Consider the following 9,869-nt stretch of genomic DNA (forward strand, 5'->3'; position numbering starts at 1 on the left):
TAGTGCAGAAAAATGGAGGATTCCTCCTCCCTCCAACCCTCCCCCTCTTCCCCCCCCCCCTTTTTTGGTACTGGGGTTGAACCCAGGAGCACTTTATCACTGAGCCACATCCCCAGACCTTTTTATTTTTTTATTTTGAGACAGGGTCTCGCTAAATTGCTGAGGTTGACCTCACTCGAGCTTGTGATCCTCCTACCTCAGACCCCTGAGTCACTGGGATTACAGGCAAGCACCACTGCACCAGACAAGATTCCCCTTAAAAGATAAACTCCCAACACCTACCTCTGGGCAGCCAGGATTAAAAACTCTTGTCTCTTTCTTTTTCTACTTTTCAATTTATTTTTACAATGATCATATATTCTTGGTCATTACCATTGATATTATTAACTTGAATCTCCTCAGCCATTCTCAACCCAGCAAGTGTCTACTCTGGGTCAAACATGGCTTAAAATGTTCTAAAAGAACAATAGGGATGCCCTTTAACCTCTGCAAGGTCTGCTTTCTGTTCCTTCATGGGTAAGTGGGGATGACACCTACCTTGTTTGCAGGCACAAAACTCCAAGCTGCTACTTGAAAGTAACACCCCAGCTGATATCGACAGCCCAGGGGAGAATGAGGTTAAGTCCCCAACCCACAGGCCACAGCTCTGCCTGTGTTCACACACCCACAGTGGTGGGTCATAATTTGGGAGGCAGACCTTAAAATAAGGCACATCTGCCATTTTTACTGACTTTCGAAAACTGACCTCTGAGGTCAAATAGTGACTATTCTAGTTTTTGCTGTTGTCCTTTGCTGCTGGTTTCGGCAGGGTGATCACACTGTCAGGCATCTTTGGCTCAGATAAGGTCGACTTGACCCTGGCAAGTATCCTGGGCCTGTAATTCCAGCAACTCAGGCTGAAGCAGGAGGATCCCCAACCCAGGCAACAAAGCAAAACCCATCTCAAAAGAAGAAAAGCACCCTACTTTTTAACATTCATACACACGGACCCACTATGTATGTAAATTCCCTTCACTTTTTTCCCATCTTTGGTTTAAAACCACACCCGCGTGACTAAACCCAGAGCATTCTATCAATGAGCTACAGCCCCAGTTCTTTCTATTTTTTGTTTTGAGACTGAATTGCTGAGGCTGGCTCTTAACTTGTGATCCTCCTGCCTCAGTCTCCTAAGTATCTGGGATTACAAGTGTTCACCACTGTGCCCTGCTAAAAAATTTTAAATTTTTTTTATGAAAAGGTCCTTTACAATTTTTTTTTTTTTTTTTTTTGACGTGATACCGCAAATGTCCCTCCTCACGTTCAAAACTGGCTATTGGCTATTATTTACCAATCCAATTTTTTAAATTAAAGTAATAATAGGCAAAACCCTCTCTGCTTCCCTTTGCCCAACAAAATCCAGTGTCTTGCTTTCAAAGTTGGTGGTTGGAAGACAACAGGTTTCTAAGAAGTGAAGACTAAAACTTTTTTTGGTGCTTTGGGGTTTTGTTGGAAATTTTTTCCTATGCGTTTCAGGAAATAGGTCACGTCTCCCATAAATTAGCTTTGGTCCCCCCTAGGGGAATGCTCAGTGTCAAAAAGCAGTGATGTGTTCATTTTCACCTCCTCTTATGCGGTCCAGTACCAGCCTTTGAACCACTTTGTCTTCCAGTAATTCCTCCTCCTTCGGCCTTTCTGCAGCCGACCTGAAGGAACCATAAAAGCGGCTGGAAACTCGTAAGGATCGACGCATCCTAACTCCCCCAGAACCCCGGCGCTCCGGACGCCCTGCCCCCACCCCACCTCCGCCCTCCGCCCTCCGCCCTCCGCCCTCCGCCCTCGTTGGCTCCCGGACGCGGCGATTTCCGAGGCCAGTAGAGGGCACACTTACTTTACTTTCGCGAAGCCCAAGGCGGGTGCAGCGGGGGAGGGGGCGGGGAAAAAGACGCTTTGCAGCAAAACCCGAGCCCTGGGATTGGTCGCCCCCCGCATTTGCGGCAAAGGCTTGGAGGCTGGAGTAATTTGCAATCCTTAAAGCTGAACTGTGCTGTGAGCTCGATTTGAAGGAAGTTGCTACTCATTTAACAATTGAACGCTGAGCTGCCTACTCAACGGGTAATAACATCGTGAACGGGCTGCGCGCTATACAGTCGCCCTTCGGTCCAATTTTTGTTTTCTTTTCTAAGGAGTAAGAGTGAGAAAAGTTTACTAAAAATGTCTTTGGGTGAAAGAGTGCCTTTGTTTTTGATGCCATGTACGAGTGCTAAATAGCAAATCCCGAGGGAATATGTACTATCTATTAAATATAAAACCTTTTAGGGAGCAAACAAACCATGTTTCAGGCTGGGCAATAAACTGGGTGGACGTATGCATGAAATGTGTATTCTTATGTGCGAATATATAAGGCACTTTCAGTAAGATATTCAGAAAAAAATTGTGAACCAAGAAATAAAAGCCTGAAATCTATCCAATTTCTAATTAGCTCGAGATCCCCCAAAAAGGCATAAAAATAAACCCCTTTCCTCTCATTTGATAGAATCGATGGGGTTTTGCACCGATTATGATTCCAATAATAAAGAGGAAAGAGGACACCGCCAGGAATCAAACGTCCAGTTTGTCGGAGAGGAAAGAGTTAACGGTTTTCTTCACCAAAGTCTCTGCTGACTCCCCAGGCCCGGTCCACACGCCCTCCCCCGCCGCCCCACTCCCCTTCTGGGAAGTCCGGTCGGGAGGTTCGGTTCCCCCCTGTCCCTCCCATATTCTCCTGTCTAGCGCCTCTGATTTCCCCCAAACGGAATCTCGAGCAAACCCGCGCCACAGGGCGCAAGGAGGGTTTGTCTCCTCTGAAACCTGGCGACGGAATTGGGAACTCCGTATGGTAGGCGCGAGGGTGGGATCGGGGTGTAGACTGGCAGAGAACTGACGAGGGAGGATCCTCACCCCCCGGTGCACGCCCCCAATCGCGCTCCTCCTCTTCTCCAGCTCGTGAACACGCAGAAAGATCTCAGCGATTAGTGCGTCTTGCGGGAATAGCCGCTTCCCACACCCAGCCGGGTGGAAGTCTGAGCCGGTTGGGCAAAGCGAGCGGTATCTGCTGCTTTGGCAGCAAACTGGGGGGATTCATTCTGGGTGGGAAGTAACCGATCCAGGTAGCTGTGCATACATAATGCATAATAAATTACACTCACACAACCCCAAGAAATGTAATAGGTATTCATAACACACTCTCCAAGTATACGTGGCAACGCGTTGCTGAGTTATTTTAATAATTCCAGGCATTATTTTCCTCCCTACCTCCTCAGTCATTTATCCCTACCTAATACTCCCTATACTGAATGTGCGCTCATAAATATTCCTTCTGCCTTCCTGTCTTCTTGACACTTATTTTCAAAATGCTGCTCTTTCCCCAGCCTTAGGGAGGCGCCCGGCCGCCCGGGACGTGCGTGGCGCGGTCGTGGGTACATGGTGTATTCTCAGTGTTGAGGGCAGCTGTTCCACCTGCGATGACTGAACACGCAGGACAAGAATGCAGTTTGTGAGAGTGCTGCGCCAGAGGAGGAGCAGAGAAAGGGAAAGGATTTAAACAGGAGCAAAAGAAAATGGTAGGCGCACGCAGTTAATTCATGCTGCGCCCTTATACTGTTTACATCCGATAGCTGGAGTGCCTGGCTGCGGGGCCGAGTCTCCTCCCCCTTCCCTCCCTCGGCAGAAGTGCCCCTCCCGGTTCCCAAAGCGGAGGGCGGGCGAGGAAAAAAAAAAAAAAAAAAGATTCTCTGTCGAATCCCCGCCCACCAGCCCTTTATAATACGAGGGTCTGCACGACCGAGGACCCCTGAGCTGCGCTTCTCGCGGCCGCCAACATCGCCGCGCCCCGGCGGCCGCCTCCTGGCTCCCCTCCTGCTTGGAGAAGGGCAGGGCTTCTTAGAGGCTTGGCGGGAAAAAGAACCGAGGGGGAGGGATCGTGCGTAGCAGCAGTATAAAGGCCGTTTTTTCGGGGCTTTATCTGACTCGCTGTAGTAATTCCAGCGAGAGACAGAGGGAGTGAGCGGGCGGACCCGCGAGGGTGGAAGAACCGAGGGAGCAGAGCCGCGCTCCGGGTGTCCTGGGAAGGGAAACCCGGAGTGAAAGGGGGCTTCGCCTTCCGATCAGCCGCCCCCATCGCAGGCTTCCCGCTGACCCCCACCAGGGGTCCGCAACCGCGAAACTTTGCCCATTGCAGCGGACCGACACTTTGCACTGGAACTTACAACACCCGAGCGAGGACGCGACTCTCCGGAGCGGGGAGGCTATATTGCCTATTTGGGGACACTTTTCCCCGCCTTTAGCCAGGACCCGCTCCTCCGAAAGGCACTCCTCGCTGCCGTTTAAAGGCTGGATTTCCTTCGGGTAGTGGAAAACCCGGTAAGCACCCGATCCCATTTGTCTTTCAATTTATTTTCTCTACGGCTTTGGGGCTGTGATGAGTACGAATGCCCAAGTCTGGGTGTCTTTTCTCCCATTCCTGTGCTATTGACACTTCCCTCGGAGTAGTTGGGGTAGGTCAGGGTGGGGTGGGGGTTGATGGGGACGGGATAGAGTGACTTGTCAAGATGGACAGGGAAGGGGAAAGGGAAAACGGGGGTGCCTTTTTGAAACTATGCTTTAGAGATTTTTGACTGTATGTTGACGCTGACCCCAGTCGGTTGGTTATTCTAGTCCTGTTTTATTGCATTAATTGCTGTTTGGGGTTTGCTTTGGGCTTTTTTTTTTTTTTTTTTTTTTTTTTTTTTTTTTTTTTTTTTTGAGGGTGCCCCTCTTCGCGGTAGTCGGAAAGCCTTTACATCCTGAGTTCTCTGGAGCATGTATCACATACTGCGTTAGAGAGAGAGCTCCGCAACCTCTGACTTTTCCTTGTTTCGGAGAGGACATTTAAATTTCGGCTTACCGCATTTCTGACAGCCCAAGCAGACACTGCGGTGCGCTGGGACTGCCGGTGGATCCCCACGGCGATTCCAACTCGCCCCCGCTCTTTTTAAGAAGTTGGGCGTTTGGCTTTTTAAAAAACAGTAATAAGGGTGAAATTTAAAACCTGATCAAATACCTGGCCTCCAGAGGTATTAGGACTCGGTGTTGGGGAGGCTCAGGGAGAGAAAGGGGTGTCTGGGTCAGGGATGTGCCCAGTTGGTTGATTGGGGGTGGGGGGCGCCAGGGCGAATCTGCGCACTCAGCCTTGACTCCCCCGCCGCCGTCCGCGGGTGTCCCCGCGTCCCTGAGATGCGAAGGGACGACGAGGAGCCGGGCTCTGTGCTGATCCAAGAACAGCTGCTACCCTCGGTGGGGTGGGGTAAGACGCCCGGCTCCGGGCGCGGAATCGCTGCGGGGTCTCTGGCGCAGTCGCGTCGCCTTGCCGAGTGTTGAAGGGAGGTGCCCCTGTTAGTATTTAACACCCCCTCTTATTTACGAGGGGGTGGGGAAATGTTGTTAAAGCCCGAGGCTGAGCTCCTACTCCAGCCGGCGAGAGAAAAGAAAGCCGGCCGAGGAAGGAAGGGGGGCGCGCGGGGGGCGGGCTGGAGGCGGCGGAGAGGGCGGCGGCGCCGGCGCGGGTAGGAGCGCGGCGCGGCGCGAGTGGGGCCGAGCGGGCGGCGCGGAGGGCCCGGCGCAGGAGGGGGCCGCTCCAGCCACGGCGCCTCTCGCCTTCTCCTTCAGGTGGCGCAAAACTTTGCGCCTTCGCTTTTGGCAGATTGTCTTCCCCTCCGCCACCTCCCGCTGCCTCTTTAAGGAGGCCAAGGCCGATTTCGATTCCTGGGCGGCTTCGCCCTCCCGACTCCAATGCGGCGGGGTCTCGGCGGGCCCTACCCGGCCGGGTCGCCGAGCGCGCGTGGAGATAGGGAAAGGTGGGCCGACCCCCTCTGGCCCCTTCCGGGGAGAGCGCTCCGGAGGGGAGTGGTTCGAGACGGGCTCGCGCCGCGCGGGGGCTCAGCACCAACACCAGCCCCTCGACTCAAGACTGCCCCCTTTGTGTGCCCCTTCAACAGGCCGCCGCGACGATGCCCCTCAACGTCAACTTCGCCAACAGGAACTATGACCTCGACTACGACTCGGTGCAGCCGTATTTCTACTGCGACGAAGAGGAGAACTTCTACCAGCAGCAGCAGCAGAGCGAGCTGCAGCCGCCGGCGCCCAGCGAAGATATCTGGAAGAAATTCGAGCTGCTGCCCACCCCACCCCTGTCCCCGAGCCGCCGCTCCGGGCTCTGCTCGCCCCCGTATGTTACGGTCTCGTCTTTCTCCCCTCCGGGAGACGACGATGGTGGCGGCGGCAGCTTCTCCACCGCCGACCAGCTGGAGATGGTGACCGAGCTGCTGGGAGGAGACATGGTGAACCAGAGCTTCATCTGCGACCCGGACGACGAGACCTTCATCAAAAACATCATCATCCAGGACTGTATGTGGAGCGGCTTCTCGGCTGCTGCCAAGCTGGTCTCGGAGAAGCTGGCCTCCTACCAGGCTGCGCGCAAAGACAGCGGCAGCCCGAGCCCCGCCCGCGGGCACAGCGTCTGCTCCTCCTCCAGCCTTTACCTGCAGGACCTGAGCGCCGCCGCGTCCGAGTGCATCGACCCTTCGGTGGTCTTCCCCTACCCGCTCAACGACAGCAGCTCGCCCAAGCCCTGCGCCTCGCCCGACTCCACCGCCTTCTCTTCGTCCTCAGACTCTCTGCTCTCCTCCACCGAGTCCTCCCCGCGGGCCAGCCCCGAGCCCCTAGTGCTCCACGAGGAGACACCGCCTACCACCAGCAGCGACTCCGGTAAGCTGGACCCCTTAAAGGGACACCGGGTGAGACCGGGTATCTTTTCCTGGTCTCTTTGGCAGCTAACTAAACTAGCCACTTAGTGGACCCTGCCTTTCTTTTTCTTACTTTGGGAAGGAGATAGGGTGGATCCCACCTCAAGTCTCTGGGCCCCTGGGCTTCAGTTTCCCTCCCATCCCGTCCCATCCCCCTAGACCGCCCTGGTTGCCAACCCCCTTCGCCCTCCCCTCCCACCCCTCAGGAATTTCATTTGGGTTTTTAAGTCTTCTGGCTTATCTTGCAACTCAATCCACTCCCTCTTACCACTCTTAAGCATTTTAATTGCCCTAAGGGGGGTGTGAATGAGGATAAGAGAGAGTTGATCTCTGGGGGCTGAATGAATTGCCTCCCTCTTTCCTTAACTTCTGAGAAATGGTTGGAATTTAATGGGCTAGGCATCTACAAAACTGCAGAGGCAGTGACAGAGGCAGGACAGCCTCCTGCCTGCGCCAGGAGCTAGTGAAAGTGCCTTAAGAGTAGATGGGCTAAGGAGCTGGCCTTTTTCCAGCCTGTTTTGAGCACTTGAAAGCAAATCCTTGCCAAAATTGGACTTCTTTTTTTCCTTTCCCCACCCCCGGGACTTTTGGCAAAGCTAAAAGATTTTTTTTTTTTTTTTCTTTTTGCACTTCCAGTAAAATAGGGAGTTGCTAAAGTCATACCAAGAGATTTGCAGCTATCATTCTCAACACCTGAAGGGTTCTTAGTAAAGTCCCCTAAAAATAGGAGGTGCTTGGGAATGCAGTTGAGTTGGGTGTGCCCAAAGCCTCATTAAGTCTTAGGTAAGAATTGGCATTGATGCCATATCCTGGTGAATTGTAATTTTCTTGCCTGTGCCATAACCCCAGCTGTCCTCCCTTTGAAACTGCCTTTCTGAGAAGAAGAGTGGAGATAGCTAGCTAGCTAGGAGATAAGACTCCTTTCTAATCTATAAGTGCTTTGTATTTAAATAACATTAATTTAATCTTTGTCATTGATTGGTTCAAGGAAGCATTGCTAACCCAGTGATAATCTATTTCCTTTCTTTCTTAAAGAGGAAGAACAAGAGGATGAGGAAGAAATTGATGTTGTCTCTGTGGAAAAGAGACAGCCCCCTGCCAGAAGGTCAGAATCAGTGTCGCCCCCGGCAGGAAGCCACAGCAAACCTCCTCACAGCCCACTGGTCCTGAAGAGGTGCCATGTCTCCACACATCAGCACAATTACGCAGCACCCCCCTCCACTAGGAAGGACTGTCCTGCTGCCAAGAGGGCTAGGTTGGACAGTGGCAGAGTCCTGAAACAGATCAGCAACAACCGCAAATGTGCCAGCCCCAGGTCCTCGGACACGGAGGAGAATGACAAGAGGCGGACACACAACGTCTTGGAACGCCAGAGGAGGAACGAGCTGAAACGGAGCTTTTTTGCCCTGCGTGACCAGATCCCAGAGTTGGAAAACAACGAAAAGGCCCCCAAGGTAATCATCCTAAAAAAAGCCACAGCATACATCCTGTCCGTCCAAGCAGAAGAGCAAAAGCTCATTTCAGAAAAGGACTTGTTGAGGAAGCGGCGAGAACAGTTGAAACAGAAACTTGAACAGCTGCGGAACTCTTGTGCGTAAGTTGACCTGTTGGACAGAGGAACTGGAGTCTCCTGAATTCTCACTCCTTACTAAGGGAAAGCAAGGGAAAAGGTTCTTTCTGACTGGACTGCAGCAACCCCATTACCATGAAATATGAACTTACTTCAAATGCATGTTCAAAGTGCAACCTCACAACCTTGGCTGGGTCTTAGGACTGTAAGGTTTAGCCATAAACTGCCTCAAATAGGACTTTGGGCATAAAAGAACATTTTTTTATGCTTGCCATCTTGGTTTTTTTGTTTTGTTTTGTTTTGTTTTTTCTTTAACAGATTTGTATTTAAGAATTGTTTTTAAAAAAAAAATCTTAAAAGTTTACCCAATTTTCCTGTGTAAATATGGTATCAAATGTAAATAACTTTAATAAAACGTTTATAGCAGTTATACAAGATTTCAGGCCACGTATTATAAACCATAATTTTTTTTATTTAAGTACATTTTCCTTTTTAAAGTTGATTTTTTTTCTATTGTTTTTAGAAAAAAATAAAATAACTGGCAAATATATAAGTTGTGCCAAATCTTAAGTTGTGTTTTGTTTCTTTTCTTCCTCTCTTCCCCCCACCCCCACTTATTTTCATCAATTACAAATTAACAGAATTTTACCCTACAAGGGCAGGCTTAGCAGCAATTTGGAGGCTGAGGCAGGAGGATCCCAAGTTTGAGGCCAGCCTCAGCAACTTTAGCAAAACCTGTCTCAAAAAATAAAAGGACGGGGTGCAGCTCAATGGTAAAGTGCCCCTGAGTTAAATCCCCAGTACCCCCTCCCCCCAAAAAGAGGCAGGCTTACAAAGATGAGAAAAATTATTCTAAGAAAAGCAAGGATTTTTCTTGGTTAAAATGGGGCTGGGGATCTTAAGGTCTTTTAAGTTCTCAGGGTTATGAGATGCTTCCTGGGGATGGTTGATGAAAGCCAGAATGGATAGTTAAGGAAAAGCAAAAGGCAGGTGAGAAGTTTAGGGGTAGAAGGGGAGGACTGGGAGCTGGGACGTAAAGGAACTCCCTTCAGTTTGACTAACTAGCCATTTCCCCGGTCACAGAAGGGTAGGAGCACCTTTTGGTGGACCAGCCCTTTCTCACGTGGGCTAGCCCAGCCTCAGGAGCCCTGGAAGGAATGCTACTATCAACACTATTTTACAAACCAGGAAACAAAAGCCTGGAGGGTTATGTAATTTATCTGTTACCTCACCGATAGCAAAAAGCAGAATCCAGATCCCCTGTTAACTTACCATGCCTCGGCTGCTATTTGGGGGCCTGATAGACTGACTCAGTACTAAACCGTGCGAGGCACATAGAGTTCAGCTTAGAAGTCCACAGCAACCCCACCAAGGAGGGACTTGGGTTTCTTCCATGTTTCAGAGTGGGAAACAGGACCAGGACTCAACCACGTGTTCCAGGGATTGAACCCCAGGCCACCCACTAACCCTGCCCTAGATGGAGTCTTCAGGCCATTTGCTAG

The 9,869-nt window shown here is 51.1% G+C and overlaps 1 protein-coding gene across 1 annotated transcript; it reads left to right on the top strand.

Moving 5' to 3' along the window:
- Positions 1–3,799: 3,799 nt before the first annotated feature.
- On the top strand, positions 3,800–8,937 carry MYC (MYC proto-oncogene, bHLH transcription factor). Its single transcript, XM_079125280.1, has 3 exons — positions 3,800–4,377; positions 5,991–6,759; positions 7,833–8,937. Exons 2-3 carry the CDS (start codon positions 6,003–6,005, stop codon positions 8,393–8,395), a joined length of 1,320 nt encoding a protein of 439 aa, XP_078981406.1. The 5' UTR covers positions 3,800–4,377; positions 5,991–6,002; the 3' UTR covers positions 8,396–8,937.
- The last annotated feature ends 932 nt before the right edge of the window (positions 8,938–9,869 follow it).

This window comes from Sciurus vulgaris (genome assembly GCF_902686455.1).
Source record: "Sciurus vulgaris genome assembly, chromosome: 1".
Taxonomy (NCBI): Eukaryota; Metazoa; Chordata; class Mammalia; order Rodentia; family Sciuridae; genus Sciurus; species Sciurus vulgaris.

Coding starts and splice junctions, on each gene's coding strand:
- MYC (XM_079125280.1), top strand. CDS start 6,003: ATGCCCCTCAACGTCAACTTCGCCAACAGGAACTATGACCTCGACTAC. Junction 6,760..7,832: donor TACCACCAGCAGCGACTCCG/GTAAGCTGGACC, acceptor TCTTTCTTAAAG/AGGAAGAACAAGAGGATGAG.